The sequence below is a fragment of the Brassica rapa genome, chromosome A01 (assembly GCF_000309985.2).
Source record: "Brassica rapa cultivar Chiifu-401-42 chromosome A01, CAAS_Brap_v3.01, whole genome shotgun sequence".
Taxonomy (NCBI): domain Eukaryota; kingdom Viridiplantae; phylum Streptophyta; class Magnoliopsida; order Brassicales; family Brassicaceae; genus Brassica; species Brassica rapa.
The window spans coordinates 25619485-25637349 of record NC_024795.2 but is presented as its reverse complement, the minus strand read 5'-3'; the positions used below and the strand labels follow the sequence as shown (position 1 = coordinate 25637349).

The 17865-nt window shown below is 35.8% G+C and overlaps 3 protein-coding genes across 5 annotated transcripts; 2 read left to right on the top strand and 1 right to left on the bottom strand.

The window, feature by feature from the left end:
• Positions 1-57: 57 nt before the first annotated feature.
• Positions 58-6260, top strand: LOC103844725. Of its 3 annotated transcripts, XM_009121540.3 has the most exons (5): positions 58-396; positions 747-941; positions 1040-1177; positions 1300-1411; positions 2738-6260. In XM_009121540.3, the coding sequence occupies exon 5, from the start codon at positions 4822-4824 to the stop codon at positions 6085-6087; it is 1266 nt and encodes a 421-aa protein (XP_009119788.2). In that variant the 5' UTR covers positions 58-396; positions 747-941; positions 1040-1177; positions 1300-1411; positions 2738-4821; the 3' UTR covers positions 6088-6260. The 3 variants fall into 3 exon arrangements, with proteins under 3 accessions (XP_009119788.2, XP_033138020.1, XP_033138023.1); XM_033282129.1 differs by having other exon boundaries at positions 58-941; XM_033282132.1 differs by lacking the exon at positions 2738-6260 and having other exon boundaries at positions 157-396; positions 1300-2135.
• Positions 1833-2456, top strand: LOC117127130 (glutathione S-transferase T3-like). Its single transcript, XM_033276486.1, has one exon. The coding sequence runs from the start codon at positions 1833-1835 to the stop codon at positions 2454-2456; it is 624 nt and encodes a 207-aa protein (XP_033132377.1).
• Positions 6261-7921: 1661 nt separating the features above from the next.
• On the bottom strand, positions 7922-10296 carry LOC103842476 (DNA-directed RNA polymerase I subunit rpa49). Its single transcript, XM_009119101.3, has 4 exons — positions 9817-10296; positions 9617-9745; positions 8606-8920; positions 7922-8535 (listed from the first exon to the last, which is right to left on the bottom strand). The coding sequence occupies exons 1-4, from the start codon at positions 10243-10245 to the stop codon at positions 8122-8124; spliced, it is 1287 nt and encodes a 428-aa protein (XP_009117349.1). The 5' UTR covers positions 10246-10296; the 3' UTR covers positions 7922-8121.
• Between the last annotated feature and the right edge of the window lie 7569 nt (positions 10297-17865).

Below are 17865 nucleotides of genomic sequence, written 5' to 3'. Positions count from 1 at the left end.
GCCTTTTGTTTTACTTCTTTTGGATCCGGACAAGGATTTTCACGAGACTCGGTCGTGTCCTAAGAGCAACCCCATCAAGGGTTTATAACAGGTTCATGGGCTCAGTATCATAGGCCCGAGTAATAAAAATAAATGATTAATTGGGTTTAATGTCGCGACCCGCCTCTTACGAGTGACCCCGTCCGATACGGGTTCACGACAGGTGTCGCATTCTCACTGGAGAAGGGGAGTCGACGTCACGCGGTGGAAAGCGGAGAGAGAATCATTTCTCTCATTTTCGCGTAAAAAGCTAGGGTTTCCTCCTCCGGCGATTTCGCGTGCGACGCCGATCTCTCTCCACTTTTCTCTCCTTTTCTCGATCGATTCGACGGCGGATTGTCTCCTCGAGGAGCAGAGGTGAGTATCGACTCGATTCACCGTTTATATAGAAGAGTTTTGTAGTCGAAATCGCTTTTGGGAATTCTCGTAAAAATTTCTGATGTCGAGTTAGGGTTCGAAATGGAGATGGGTTTGGATTTACGGTTGTATAACCTCGGATAGGGATTCTAATTATCGCTTATGGTTTGCGGATTGAAAATCAAATAGGGGTTATCAAGTTAGGGTTTAAAAAAAAATTTGGGGGTTTCGATAATTGGTTTGAAATAGTAAACTGGGTTGGATAGACGGTTCGTTTGATCGATTAATGGTTAGACTTTTGCGTATTGAAAATCAAATAGGGGCTAATCATTTCAAGTTTTGTGTTTCAGATGGATCCCTTAGAAGAGATAAGAGATAGTAAGAGGCAACTAGAGTTCTTAAACCACCTGGGAGACGTGGCCGATTCGGAATATGGGATGCCCAGAAGATGTGCTTGTGGTGGGAGAATGATTGACGAGCTGAGAGTGAAGGATGAGTTCGACACTCAGCCTGGGAAGCGCTTCTTCAGCTGCGTTAACTACGAGGTTAGATACAAACCCGTGCTTGCCTTCATTACTCAGCGTCTTCATTATTAGTTAAATTTTTAAAATATGTTCTCTGATGTGTTTATGGTTTAACCAAGGCTGATGGTTTGCATTATCGGCAGCCTTGGGTTATAGGTGTGCAGGAGGAGATGGTACGCCTGCGTAAGCGTGTTGAGGAGGCTGATGAGGTGATAAAGGGGGTGCCCATTCTCAATAAACAGATTGAGAGTGTTGAGGTTTGTCACTTTGTCTAAGAGTATCTAGTAGAAAGTTTTTACATATTCAGTAACAAGGTTTGTTTATCTAAATATTGGTTTTTACATATTCAGTAACAAGGTTTATTTTTTTCCTTCTGCAGGCACAAGTTAAAAGGCTGACTTTGCTGCTTGATAAGCTCACTGGTGACGTGTATAACCTCACAGTGCAGGTGGCTGCTCTGGAGAATGTCTGTTTCGACTGAAATCCAACAGGTAAACATTCCTACTAAACTGAAGTTGAAGTTCTTTCCGCGTAGGTTGCTTGTTGTAGTTGAACTGATACTTAACTTAAGTAGGAACTCAACTAGTTTCATTAAATATCTAGAGTAGGAGCTGTACTAGATTTTAGGTTTCATTAACTAGTTGTTGGTTGGTTGCTGTGATGAATGGTCATAAAATGCTATCTGTCGAAAACGTGTTTGAGTTTTTAAAAATTGATTTGATGTGTAATGAATGCATTCTGTGATAAACTTGTTGTCTAATTAAGGCTAATGAATGTTAGGTAGAAAGGAACACCTTTTATAGATACTCAAACCAACTACTGTAAACACAAAACAAGTTCTAAAAATCACTCTAAATCACCACGCACTTGTCAAAAAACACCAAAAAATTTAAAACACAACCTGAAACCAAAATGGATCCCGGGTTTGTAAACCTATTATCTTCCCAGTGCAGTCAAACCACTCAAACCATAGATATAGGGTCCTCAGATGTTCCTAAACCGGTGGAGAGGAGAAAGTGGACAACACAAGAAGACATTGTCCTCATTAGTGCCTGGTTGAACACCAGTAAGGATCCCATAGTTAGTAACCAGCAGAAGTTAGGGTCTTTTTGGAAAAGAATAGAGGATTACTTTAATTCAAGCGCTCAGGTCATTGGCTTTGCTCCTAGAGAGTGGAGTCAGTGTAAGCAGAGGTGGGGAAGGGTTAATGAGCAGGTGTGTAAGTTCGTAGGAAGCTATGAGGCGGCTTTGAAAGAGCAAGCTAGTGGGCAAAATGAGAACGATGTCATGAAGTCTGCTCATGACATCTTCTTTAACGACTACCACGCGAAGTTCGCACTTGAACACGCGTGGAGGGAGCTGAGGTATGATCAAAAGTGGAGATCGACCTCTTGCGCAAAAGATGGTGCAAAGGAGAAACGAAAGGAGGCTGCCGAGTCAGTCCCTGACTCGGATGAGGCTAGGCCTCCTGGTGTGAAGGCTTGCAAATCAGCCAAACGCAAGAAAAGGGGAATGAAGCAGCATTTGATCGACTAGAGAGCATTCTAGACTTGAAACGAAACCTATCGAAACAAAAAATACTAGATCGATTACTCTCTAAGAAACTAGAAACTCTAACTGAGAGTGAGGTGGCTCTGAAGGACAAACTAGTTTCTGAGATGCTCTAGGTGACAATTTGATAATTTTTCTAGTTTTCTAAGTTGTTTAGTTGATAATTTGCTTAGTCCATTACTTGATAACTGCTTGTACTTAGTTGCGGATTTGCTTAGTTCATTACTTGTTGACTAAAACTTCTCTTCTTATGTCTCGTTTTGCAGGTGAAGGTTGTTGGTCACGGGTTCTGGAGGTCACGGGTTCTGGAGGTCACGGGTTCTGGAGGTCACGGGTTCTACAAGGTCACGGGTTCTACAAGCGCTTCTGCAGGTCACGTTTTTTTCTGAGGTTGATGGGTTCTGCTTCACGGGTTATCGTAGTAGTAGTAGTTGTACTCTAGTGTGATGGGTTTTGCTTCACGGGTTTTGCTTCACGGGTTGTACTGGTGACAACAATTTTTCAAGTACTTGTGGTTGTTTATGCAAGTGTCACGGATGTTGTATAACACCACTATATAATCTATGTCTCATTTATTAGGAAAAATGATTGCTGACTACATGAAGTATCGACCATCACATAGCTAACCATGCAAAGTATACTAATGTATACCTAGTTACACGAAGTATATGTTATGCATGATAACATCCCTCAACTTAATGATGTTATGTAATTAACATCACAAGTTTAATTTTATTCATCCAAAAAATAATGTAGATATCAGAGACCGTTAAATACCTCGTTTCATCAATTAAAATATGACCAACCCGACTGTAATTTAACTGAAATTATATTTTAACCCACATTTTAAGAGCGTAACAATTTTTTATAAATATCTAATGTACAAAATCAATATCTTTTAACGTTTTTTGATATGTAGTGTTTTAACATTTCTATTTTGGTGTATTAGAAAACTATATAATTATATTATTTATATTTATATTAAATATGTAAGTTATATAAGATATTATGTAATTTTTTTAAAAAAATTATTTTAATATGTTTTCTTATGAACTTTTCATAAAATTTATGTAATTTGTTTGATGAATTGTTTGATATATAGTTATTTTTAAAATTTTAATTAGAAAATATATTTGACGTCAATTTATTGACTCTAACATTTTGTTTGCTCAAAACTTATTTGATGTCAATTTAAATCAAACATAATCTCACATATATAATTATTATATATGTACTTTTAATAATAAAATAATCTAAGAATAAGTATATAATATGAAAGTTTTAATAAGTTTAAATGAATGCAATTTAATATAAACAAAATAATGCATTAATTTAATTATGGATGAATTTAATTAATTGTATATCAAACAAATAAGATGTTGGAGTAAGTAAATTGATATCAAACAACTTTTATAATAAAAATTGATCAAATAAATATATATCACACAACTATTCAAAAGAATTACACATATTTAATTAAAAATTAATAACAAAACAGATTAAATAATAAAAATAAAAATTAAATAATATCTTGTATAACTTTTATATCTAATATAAATAAAATAATACAACTATATAGTTTTCAAATACACTAAAATAAAAATTTCAAAACAATACTTATCAAAATTTTATAAAACATATTGGTTTAATAAATTATATTTTGTTAAAAATATTCTCACGCTTTTAAAAAGCGGATCAAAACCTAATTTTTGTTTAATTACCGTTAGGTGCGCCATATTTTAATTGAGAAAATGAGAGACTTAAACGGTCTTTGACATCCATATCACTTTTTGGATTAATGAAATTAAAGTCGTGATGTTAACCACATAACATCATTAAGTTGAGGGATGTTGCCATGCATAACATATACTTCGTGTAGTCTGGTATACATTAATTTAGTTTGCATGGCTAGCCATGTGATGGTCAATACTTCATGTAGTCAGCAATCATTTTTCCCATTTATTATGCATTGGTCTCATATTCTTGTTCATCTCTTCTCTCTAAAACAATCACAACACAACTCTATTTCCCATCTCTTATCTAAACAATCACAAGACAACTCCCAAACATTCTTCTTCTATCAAGCGCAAACATTCTTCTTCTTATCTAACCCCAAGCCCAAACATTCTTCTTCTATCAAGACAACCACAACACAATCCACCCACGCCCACACATTCTTCTTGTAGTGCTTTTTTTTTAAACACTTCATCATATTTTCTTGTTTCAAATTCATCTCTTAATTTTTTTTTTCTTCTATCTTGTTTTTTTCAATTTTTTCCCATTTTAATTTTTTTTTAAAAACTCTAAATCAATTGTTCTTCTTTTATCTCTTTTTTTTTCTTTATAAGAAATGTCGTCCTCATCGTCAGATGGCGTAGATGAAGCTTTTGAAGAATTTTTTGACGAAGAATTTGATAATATCGTCGACTCTCTACTTGTACAAGCCAACAAACCAAAGAGACGAGCTTATATCGAAAGAGATCGAGAACAAGGCCACATTCAACTATGGAATGACTATTTCCAGGAAAATCCTACTTACCCACCGGACATGTTTAGGCGGCGTTTTCGAATGAACAAGCCATTGTTCCTTCGCATTGTCGAGCGGCTAAGTAAAGGTGTTCCATACTTTCGGCAAAGACGAAATGCTCACGGAAGGAAAGGCCTATCACCTCTTCAAAAATGTACGGCAGCTATACGTATGCTCGCATATGGTCAATCGGGAGATACGTATGACGAATATCTCCGACTTGGTGAAAGTACGGCACTTTTATGTTTGGAACATTTCACTAATGGGATAATAGACTTTTTTGGTGAAGAGTATCTAAGAAGACCTACCGCGGAAGATCTTCAACGATTACTCGATATTGGAGAGGTTCGCGGGTTTCCAGGAATGATTGGTAGCATTGACTGTATGCATTGGGAGTGGAAAAACTGCCCTACGGCTTGGAGAGGGCAGTACACACGAGGTTCAGGAAAGCCGACAATTGTCTTAGAGGCTGTGGCATCAGAAGATCTTTGGATATGGCACGCATTTTTCGGATTACCAGGTACCTTAAACGATATCAATGTTCTTGATCGGTCTCCTGTTTTTGATGACATTATACAAGGTCGAGCACCTAAAGTTAAATTCAAGGTCAACAATCACACTTACCGTATGGCGTACTACCTTACTGACGGAATTTATCCGAATTGGTCAACATTTATCCAATCCATCCCACTTCCTCAAGGTAATAAAGCAGAGCTGTTTGCTAAACATCAAGAATCCACTAGGAAAGATGTCGAAAGGGCTTTCGGGGTATTGCAATCGAGGTTTGCAATAGTAAAAAACCCAGGTCGGCTATGGGACAAGGAAAAGTTAGGGAAGATTATGAGAACTTGTGTCATATTACACAATATGATTGTGGAGAACGAACGAGGCGGATATTCTCTAAGTGATACTTCTCAGTTCGAGTCAGGAGAGTCAAGCAGAAATTCGAAAGTCAAAAGGAGAGAAAGTTTGCATTTGAATAACATGCTAGGCATGCGCAATGAAGTTCGGGATTCAGGAAAACATGATAGTTTGAAAGCTGATTTAGTTGAAAATGTATGGCAAAAATTTGGTAACTTAGATGAATAATCTTTGTATCTTCATCAATTATCAATGTAATGAATAAATTTTATTTATAAAATATATTTTACAATATTATATTTATCTTTTCAAAATAATTTCAAAAGTAAAAAAAAAATTATAAATATATTATTTAATTCTTATGAACTCCTAGAGAGGTTCACTAATGTAGAAGCACAATAGCAAGAAGTTCAATACTATTCATGGCCCTACCCAAAAAATATTAAAAAAATGCTATGAACCCCAAAGGGAGGTTCACTAATGTGGATGCTCTTAGAGCACTGGTCTTTTGATAATAATCTTATTTAATTCGTTTTAATTTATTTTTTTACAATAACTTTTTACGAATTAATAGATTCTCAAGACCAATGGGCCTAACTTTATGGGCCTAATCTCTTTTTTTAAATCGGCCATAGTTTTGACTAATCCCTGCCGTTCATTTAGATTTCCCCACTAACGCACTTGATGATCAATTGATCACTATTTGAATCCCACATCGATCGAAACTTTAACAGTTTGTGTAATATATAAATGTGTGGTGAATCTCCTTGTTTAATATAGTTTTTGGTATAAGTTAGCTCAATTACTAATATGGTATCAGAATCAATAATTTCGATTTCACTCGATGTGGGACTGTTACTTGATAATGTCTCATCTCATCACGTATCACAGTCATTCCATTACGTTTCTCATCACGTATACATGCGTATCTGATCTTCCGTATGTGGATTGAATATCTTGGTTTTGATTTTTTCATCTAACTTGGTAGTTGTTGGTATAGTCATGGGCATTTTTGCATTCACTATTTAAAACTTTAGTGAGCTCCTTGTACTTTGTCGAAGTTTAATTGTTAGTAGCTTTTGACTTTATGATCGGCAGTTGTGGTATTACTAACTGTGCTCTTCTTGTGGATGAATTAGCTAGAGAAAGTCTCTACAGCTGAAAGTGTTTCCACTTCACTGCGGCGTGACCATGCTGTGGTCAATAAGTGTCATCTTCTTTACTGTCCCTAGCTCATTTAATGAACATATATGGTCATTTCTTGTTCCTGAGTCTGGAATAGTCCAAACTTTGACATTCACACTGAAGAACATAACAATGTTAATTTCTTTAAATGATCATGGAGTTTATAATCGATAATTAGTATGTTTATAATGATTTTTTGCTCTTGGTCTTCAGATATGTTCAAGATTCGCCTGAATTATTCCCCACTGGAGACAATTTCGAAATGTAGTGCCAGCAATGTTAGCCCTTGCTCTTCGTTTTTCCTTTCTCATCTATGCCAAAATATCATGTACCATTCTCTGTGTTTTTTTAGCTTTGGACTATGTTGATATCCCCACACTCATATGGCAAATACCTATTCAACCTTTATATCTTTGATTGCTTGTGTGATTTCTAGATTACTCTGAGCCTATATCTTTGTTTTGTACTATAAGCCAAACTTCCCCCAGTTTCAAGGATTTCTTTTTTAATTGTATGGTTTTGACAGGTCACACTGATGATGTGTTGACAAAATGATCGGGGCAAGTATTGCGTTTCCATTGATGATGTAATTTGATTCAGTCAATGGATGGTGGACAACTATTTCTATATGCAGCCTTAGGAGTCAACTGAATTCATTTTAAGAGGCTTCTGGTGAAAACCGCCTGAAGGTATTGAGGTTTAGATTAAGATTCGGTCATTGCTCACTAATAATGGTTCTCCGAAAGCAAAACTGTTTCTTCTGACTGGGAGGAACATTCTACAGGTCTGTCTTAAAATAAAATCATGTGTCCAAACCTTTTACAGATGAGTGTTTTTTTTTTCATCTCTTTGGCTATCTGAAACTGATACTTTGGAGAAGAGAGAAGAAGCCGCACATTTGAACCAAACAAAAACAGAGCTAATAGTCTTATACATCGTCAAGTTCCCTTATGGTGGTGTAACACATATCAGCACGAAAAGTCACTAAACCAACAACAGAAACATAAGTTAAAATCAAATCTCGACAACAAAAAGTGGGCAAACGGAACAACTTTTCTCCAAGGCCCATCTCTCCTTCTATCGTCTCTTCGTCCTCCTCCGCATTATCTGCGGGAACTTGAGAGGAACCGGTAACGTCGCAACACGAATTGAGTTCTCAACAGCGAACTTGCACCCAAGGTTCTCAAAATGCTTCCTCAGATCAACTGAGCTCATCCTCAGATCCTTAGCTATGTCTTCGAAGTCGGTCTTGAACTTGTCCACGTGAAGGGTGAGCACAAGAACGTAACTTATCAGAAGGTTGATCTTGTCATCAGGTAACCTGGATGTTTCAGAATCCTTGAACAATCTATTACATTTCTCACGGATGGTTGGCGGGAATCTGTGGCTCCTAGCCGATTCTAAACCAACCATAGAGTTTACGTCCTTGAACTTTATCAGATGTGTGATGAACGTTAAGATACCAGCAGCCGTCTCCTTCTCATTCTCATCCTGTAAAGTGCAAGTAGACAAAGATGATATACAAGTGTCACACTTCCAAGAAAAAAGATCAAGAAGTTACCTTGTTATCACGCAACCTGTACAACCGGTTACGGACAAAAGCAGGGTAACCGTCGGTAGCTGCTCCAGCTTCTTCTTGGAGAAGCCAGTAAACATCCTGAAGGGAGGACCACTCTCCATTTTCGATAATCTGTTCTATAGGATAAGCTTCTCTCGGATTCGTCGCAGAGGCATTGTGAGGAGGAATGTTGCGTGCAACAACGGCGCTAGTGTTCTCCAGAGCACTAGTGTTAACCTCCACTTTGTCAAGCTTACCTTCAAGTGCCTTCTGTGCCTCGGGATCATCTCTTAGAATCCTAGCTTTCCTCTTCTTATCCTGTATGCAGACAGAACAATCCTCCTCTCAATGATTGATGCAAACAAAGGATTAAACCATGGTTCCAAAAATCGATCTATGCAGCAACTCAATTCCAAATCGGTTTAAGTCTAAAATTCTATTAAATTATGCAATAATGTTATACAAATCCACAAATTAATTCATCAAAATCATTTTATAATTTAAACCATGGTTCTAAAAATCGATCTAGGAGGCAAATCAATCTTTAGCCGAAACGATTTTCTTAAATTCAAATTTATCAACTCGGTTTAAACTATTCTAAATAGGTTTAAATCAATCTTAATTAGTCTAAAATTCTATTAAATTATGCAATAATGTTATAAAAAATTTACAAATTAATTCATCAAAATCATTTTTATAATTTAAAACATAGTTTTAAAAATCGATCTAGGACGCAAATCAATCTTTAGCCGAAACGATTTTCTTAAATTCAGATTTATCAACTCGGTTTTAACTATTCTAAATCGGTTTAAATCAATCTTAATTAGTCTAAATTCTGTTAAAATTATGCAATAATGTTTTGAAAAAATCCACAAATTAATTCATCAAAATAATTTATAACTAAACCTAAAAATAAATCAATAATTAGCTAAAGCCACTAATCCTACTAATCCTAAAGCCTAGCTATTTCCAAGCAAGATTGATATTGTAGCACAGAGAGAAAGAGTGGCATACATCTAAAATAGCTCTCTTGGTCCAGAAAGTGTGGAGGCTAGGGTCAGCTTTTTCTTCTTCACCATCCTCCTCTGCAGCTTCTGAATCACCTGCTTCATTACCTTTAACTCGTGTATCTAATCTCAACACCTGCAAAACAATCATCAAATCTTGATTCTTGATTTTCTCAAAGCTACCAATTTTTTTCTACTTTAACAAACCTTCTGGTGAGCAATGGGAAGAATCCTCAGCGTCTGAGTCTCTTTATCCAAAACACCCAACACACTGACACAAGTCTGCCTCGCGATTTGCTCTCCGTTGTGACTCGAACCCACGAACTCCACGTTCGACCCCTGCGGGCTCACCACGACCCTGGTCCTCTTCCTCGACGCGGTCTGGTAAACCGCGACCTTCGGGGGTTCTCTGGATTGTGCTGAAGGATCGTATCCCGAGGAGAAGTAGGCCACGATCGGAGGGATTCTATCGGACTTCTCGGAGATTTGTTTCACGGTGATGTCTATTGATCTTGGGCTCTCTGTTTCGATTGCTGTTGTCTTCTTCTTCTTCTTTTTCTTCTTCTTCTCGAGAGGTTGCGGGGTTTTGAAATCGTCTCCTTCGTCCATGAAGTCGTTTTGGTGCTTGTCCGCCATGGCTAGAGAGAGAGAGCTAAGACCTAACGAAAAAGAGATGCTGAAACTGCTTAAACCCTAATTTTGATCGAGTGTGTTTTGGGAAATTTGCAAAGTAAGTCCTTATATTTGAGCCGAATTAGTTAAAGTACTCGTTTAGTTTTGATTTTACGGTAAACCCCCTCCGTTATTAACGACGTCAAAGAAAGTAAGAAAACAGCGCGGCGTTTGTTTTTTTTCTGTTTTAAAACAAAACAACACGTAGTGGGCGGATGAAAGAAAATTGAGAGTAGATGAACGAAAGAGTAGTCATTATTTTTCCTTTATAATCTCTATGTGAGATATCTATAGCTTTGAATCATGGAGGGTAGCCAAAATGAATACGAAGAATCATCGGAATGGTTTGTAAAGTATCTAAACCGTCAAGGTGACTGGTTAGAGAAAACTAGAGGCAATCTAATGGTTGCAGCGACAGTAATAGCTGGTATGAGTTTTCAAGTTATGGTTAGTCCTCCTGGTGGCGTTTGGGAGAATGATAACTGTCCTTCCGGCACTTCACCAGTTTGTAAGGCGAAAGCGGGGACTTCGGTATTGGAGCACGGAAGTTCCAAGCGTAGTCTCTATCTTGGATAAGGTAGCAAAGTAAGAGAAGTTCGCCCTAACTCGTTCTCTCCCAGGCACGGAGTTCGAGGCCGCCGCTCAGCAAGCTCTTCCACCAAAATGAAGACTTCACTCCGGCACAGCTCCTCCTCCTCGTAATCTCGAGCATCCTTTCCGCTGCCGTCGACGTCTCACACCATCCCGAAGGTCTCTCTTTCATCTTCTCCAATGGATCTCCCTGTAGCTGGCGCATCTGTTCCTCCTTGCTTGCCCCCTAAACCACCAGATGCAGACCTTGACGTGATGCTTCCGGTGGATCCGCCAGACCCTCCAGTTCCCCCGGACCCTCTCTCTCTGGGTTTTTCACCGCCAGATCTCGACATTCTGCACCGCCTTTCTCCATTACAGTGAAGAGAAAGGTCTTCTACTCCTTGAGAACTACTCAGCTACGTGGAATTTCAATTCTAAATCCAAGAAACTAAAGGCTTTCTCGATGAACCTAGAAGCCTCTGTTCTCAGTCCAGAAAACCCACACATCAGCTCCAGCTTGATGGGATCCGATGACCAGCGGTTCAGACCCAGTTCCGTTATAGCTTATTGGCTCCGGCACGGTAATGTCGGTGCCCAAAGCTTTGACTTAACCAAAGCCTACGCATTATCATTAAATCTCGTTCAGCTTACGTTTCTTGTGTGGTATGATGTCTTCAGTGGTACTTTAATGGTGTTTGTCCATCGTCTTGCTTCAATCGACAGGGTTCACATAGCCCAAAGCCGTGATGGTGTGCTTAAATTTGTTCAATGGTTTGTTCAACTATCATAGGCTATCCGATTCTACACAGTCTTTGCTCCATTTCTCATGAATACTAGTGCCAAATCTAGGCAAAGAAGGCCTTTCCCAACCTCTCGTAGCTACGGTTCTCATCCTCAAATGGTTTTATCAGTTACATTCTTGTTCGGTGAAGTAAAGGAGAGTCCCCCAGGCCACGATCTAGAAGCTCCGGTCCATGGATCCCTGGGTCATTGCTACATTGGTTTTCCCCTACTCGCAAAGGCTATCGCGATGCGATCGGTCCTTTGCTTGGAGCTAACCTTAGAGTTCCCAAAACTCAAGGTTTTCTCCGACAATTCAACGCTCATCAGAGCTATCTCCAGTCTAAAGAAGTCATCAGAATTGTCTCCAACATCCGTTCGATCTCCTCTGGGTTTGCATCAATCGGTTTTTTTCATTTCCCCCGATCAAAGAACTCGATTGTTGATACCTTAGCCAAAAAGGCTCTTCATATTTTATCTTCTGTGTAATGGACTTCTGAGTTTGGGTCATGTTTTGGGTCCATTCTCTTTTTTATTATTAATGAAATTTCTGTGACAAAAAAAAAAAAAAATCTCTATCTTGGATTGGTCATTAGCAGTACAGTTTCATTTTCTGCATCGATGAGTCTCATCCTACTAGTCATCAGCGGCTTAAGACTCAGGTATCAATAGATAATTTAGTTATATATGCCACAACTCATAGATGATCATTAGTTACTAGTATAAGTTATAGTGATTTGTAGATGATTAATACTTTTAGAATTTTTATGAGAAATGTGTTTAGTGTTCTAAGTTGCAACAAGATGGTACACAAAACTGAGTGTTTTATCATATAAATTGACAAATGGACAAGAGAAAGCTGTTGATTGTGATTTAGACATGATATATGATTGTAGCTGTTTAATGGGTGACTGAGATTAATTCAACAAACTGCTCTGACAATTGGTAAAACTAATTAAAAAGTATTGTAAATCTTTTGACCAAAAAAGGTATTGTAAATCTATTAAATTTGACAAAACGACAACAGTCCATGACAAATAGATTTCATAAACTGTAGATATAATGTGTTACTTATCAAAAAAGAAAAAGATCTAATGTTAGGCTCAAAATATTTGAGCAAGAACTCTTACGTTTTAAGATAACAATGAAATTAAAATTCTGGATATATTTGTTATACAGGAACCGGCTGATAATGGCGATACTCGTAACATTTATGGTAGCAGCGGTTCTTTGTATATCAGCAGCGTTTTTCTTTGCCGTCGCATTGGTTCAGTCAGATGATCAAATAATCATTTATATACTAATGATTTATTTGGGATTTTGGATCGTGTTTCTACTCGTAAGTCAATTAGTTCCGCTTTTAGGTTGGCTTATTTGTTTCATCTGTTGTTGTTGTCCACGTCGACGACGATCCCCTCGACGGTTGTTGCCATTGGCTCCATCTCCTGCTCATTGACGAACTAACATGTGGCTTGAACCCACGTATAAAATGAGTTGTGGGTATCAATGTGATCACTATTAATTAGGTGCTTAACCTTAAATCTTATAAGAATGTAAACCATACATGTACATTCTTATAAAATTTAAGGTTAAGCACTTAATAGTATGGGGGTTGTATATATTGTTTAATCACTATACTATATTCGTTCGGTTACCAATATGTGAATCATGGCCAAAACATCTTGTGATAAGTCTAGTAATGGTCGATTATTATTTTACAACTGCAGTGTAATAGCGTTTACTAAATGGTATTGTAATAGTCAATTAAAGACTTTAAATTCAAAGGACATCTCCAACTCATAACACTATTTTAATGTCAAAATTATACTATTTTAATGTGGTTTCAACACAATTGTTTTCTTTAACCACAACATAAAACTTCACCCTAAAACTACTTATATATTATTGACAAGTTGAAGTCAACCTTTTGATCACCATAATGCATTATTGATGGTTAAAACGAAAACTAAAATGAGTAATTCAATAATTCGATCGATCACCAAAATCTCTTAAAATTCACTAGGTCATTTATTTCCAATGATATTGAATTTTAAAATACATTATAAAATAACAAGTTTAATAACAATGATTTTAAAAACACATGTTAAATAACAATCAATTTCTACACTGAATAGACTATAGAATGTGTTTGCATTGAAGACTTCATCAATGCCTTTAAAAAGATGCTGCCTTAGTTTTTTTTTCATATAACAAATTTTAGGGCTCTCAACATATTTTCTTACTATATTTAAATGGTTAACTAAGTATATTTTACTTTTATATTTGTATTAATCAACTAATTAATAATAATTATATATTTATTTGGTTTAATCTGTTTGACATCATATTTGCTTTATGATATTTTATATTTTAATTTTATTTATTATCGGTAATTTCTTTGTATTTTGATGATTTTTTACCTTTTTGTTATTTTCATATTTGTATCAAATATTTTTCATTAATATTGTATTTTTGTTTATCACTTGGAACTTTACATCTACAATGTATGTATTTAATCTATATATGATAAAGATGTTTACAATATCACTTGTATAATTTTATATTAAGTTTTTACCATTATAATTTTGTTTTTTTAACTAAAATTAGTGTATATGAAATATTTGGATCTATTTTTGTTGGTATATTAACTCTGTTTTTTTTTTGTAAAAGTATATTAACTCTATTTTTATAAGTAAAATTCTCAAATTTTAATATATTTGCCTTGACTTTTTTTTATCAGTATATTAATATATTGCCTTAATATATTTGCCTTGAGTTTCTAAAATGCTAGTGATGGCATACGCAGTGACTTCCGGAGGTCAAAATTGTGCGGCGAAAGCGGGGACTTCGGTATTGGAGCACGAGAGTTCAAAGCGTGGTCTCTGTCTTGGAATGGTTATAGGCTTATAGCACTACGGTTTCGTTTTCTGTTTCTATGGGCACCATTCTACTAATCCATTTAAGAGTATGCCCAGTGCCGTGCGAAGGTTTTTGGAGGTCCAACGCGAGTTAAAAAAAATTACATGATATTTTTTTTGAAAATATTTCTATTTAAATTTGAATTATATAATTTTTTTTTTGAAAAAAACATATATTTATATATATATATATATAACACTAAAAAGTTTTGATTTATTACCTAAACATTTTCTAAATTTTATGCACCAGACTTTTATAAACAAAAAACCAAACTATATATTCTTAGCGTTTTGGATTGAAATGTTGATCGCTGTTAAAAAGCTAAATATTAGCGTTTAAATTAAATATAATAAACTATATATTCAAAATATTATAAATTTTTAATCAAATTCTATAAATATATAAAATAAATTTAACTCATAATATATACAAAAAAGACTAATGTGGATCAAATATTTGCAGTTAATTTGAAGTAGAATCTTTATTTTTTTATATAAAATATAGTAAAATTGATCACAAATTTATTATTTTAAATATAAGTCAAATTAAAAATCAAATAATAATAAAAATCTAACTAAAAGAATACATTAACTACCATGTAATTTTTTTTTTGTAATTAGGGACCCTAAAAATTTTACAAAATTTGGGGGTCTTAGGCAAATGCATTTTTCAATAGACTAAACACGGCTCTGTGTATGCCACAACTCGTATTTGATCATTAACTACTAGTAGATAAATTATAATAATTTGTATTTTTTTAATGAAAATGAGTATTTTCCTCATATGAATTCACAAGAGGACAAGACTATGTTGTTCATTGTGATTTGGACATGACATATGATTATATCGGTTCAGTGGTTGACTAAGATAATTAATTCAACAAATCAATTTGTCTGATTGGTTAAAATGTATTGACTCGTCACTATTTGATTGAACAAAAGGACTATACGAGTCTATGATAAATCGATTTTTTTAATCTGGAGACTCAAAAAACTTAGCAAGAAATGTTAGTTTTAACTTTTTTATTTAGGAACCGGATGGTAATGGCGATCCTTGTAAGAAAATATGGTTACAGCGGTTCTTTGTATGTTGGCAGCGTTTATCTTTGCCATGGTTCAGTCTGATGATTTAAGTGGGATTTTGGATCGAGTTTCCAGTTTTACTACTCGTATGTTAACTAGTTCGGTTTTAGTTCGACTTAATTATTTGTTTCATATGTTGTTGTTGTGACCGTTGCTGCCATCTCCTGGACCTTAACAAAGAGATGTAGCTTGAACCTACGTATAACATGACTTACGGTGTTATCGATGTGTCTACTCTTATAAGATTTAAGGTTGATTAATTACTTAATTGTATGGGGTTGCATTGTTTAATCACTACTAATATATATTCGTTTGGTTACTAATGTTTTATGTGAATCATGGCTAAAGTCTAGTAGTGGTCTATTTAACTAATCATTACAGCGCATAATAGCGTTTTCCAAATGGACATTGTTATAGTCTAAAGACTAAATTCTAAGAAAGAAATAATAATTCTGGTTAACAAAGAAAACAACGACCTTATTCACATTCTTTCAAGAAAGGTTTACAAAAGATATGGTAAGCATTTCACTATGAGAGAGATTAGTATTCCGGCAAACCGTTGGAATTTATGTGATTGTATAGATAAGAAATGTTATATTCCGCTTTATATTAGGCAAATAAATAACTCGTAAAGAACCCTAGAGGCATGAAAAGAGTGGTAGATAGGGTCTTTTTTTTGTCACTGTGGTAGATAGGGTCTATGTCATGAAAGTGAGTCAAAGGGAGAGAAGAAGGTAGGTCTCTTGCCCTATAGTATCCGCCTTACCCACCCGTCATCACCTATACATATCCATGGATATATATACACTTTCGATTTTAAATTTTAGTTTCTTGAAAGTAGAACACAATAAAAACAATTTGAAAAGAAAAAAAAGAAAAGAAAAGATGATGTTTGATGATGCATATAAATATGACTAGAATGGAAACTTATGCTTTAAAATGGAAATATCTCTTGATTCAAAGGTCTTTCCACCTTCTTCATCTACCTTATTCACATCAAGATCGTCACTTTGACAACCCCCTGTAGATCTTTTTTTTTATCAAACCAACTTGTATTAACTTTAAAAGAGTTTAAGCTCCATGAAGGGAGAGGAGAGTATAACAAAGCTATTAGAGGAATTGAAGTTTGATGTTGAACAGAAACCAAAGCTCTCGTGAGGAAGATGAACATAAGAGAATCTAGAAATTATAATTGTTTCTGTTAATCGTAAATGAAGAAGATACAAGTGTTTATATACATATCCGATTTATACCGGTTCTCACTAACCAAACCACAAACCAACTATACATATTCTAATACTCCCCCTCAAGATGTAAGGAACTTGCATCTTGGACTTGAAAACCATGGGAATAGGGGAATCTCTGGTGGTCTTGGTAGAGAACAATAAAGGAGATCAAGTATAAACTTGAACCAACCAGAACCTGCCACATTAATATGATCAGTAGAAGCAAAGGCTCGGTTCAGTCCTTGTAGAGAGAGTGATGGAAAACTCTGTTGCCATTGCAGATCATGAAGGATCAAGGCTGCTTGACTGCCACTGAACAGAACAACAGAAAGTAGAAGATAGCTGAACCAATCCCATTCCCAAGAAGCAATAGCCAATGAAGTATATTCAGCTTCGTCTGGTCTTCTACAAACCACATCTTGCTGCATAGATAGCCAATAGGCTGAGACAAATCTTGAATCAGTCTTGAGAAAGTGCAGAAAACCTGAAGCAGCAGAGAGATGTAAAACAGGAGATGCAAGCATATAATGCTTCAGCTGTTTCAATACAAGACCAGTGGAAAATCTCTGCATTTGCAAAGTAATAAGTAGCTTAATGAGCTTGTGATAGCGAGAAGCAGCAGACATGAGACCTCCACTCAATAAGAAATAGCTTGTCTCAGACATTATCTCCATCTTTTGTAGCAATCTGTCAAGCTCTTGAAGTTCATGTCTTGTACCCAGAAAGTAAACCACATTAGCACAAACCACATCACGCCAAATGTGTGAACCACACAACAAAATCAAACTCTCAGCAACACTGAACAACGTCACGTAGAGCGTACTCGAAGTCTTGAAACCAATAACCATCGTGACATACTTCAGCCAGAAATCAATTGTTGCATAAGCATGTTGATCAAGTGATATCAAACGAAACGAGGAGCTTAAATGTTGAACCAGTGCAGCAGCTTCAATGGCATAGAAGGTGATAAACGAACCATGAGCAAGAGGAGCTATCACTTGCAA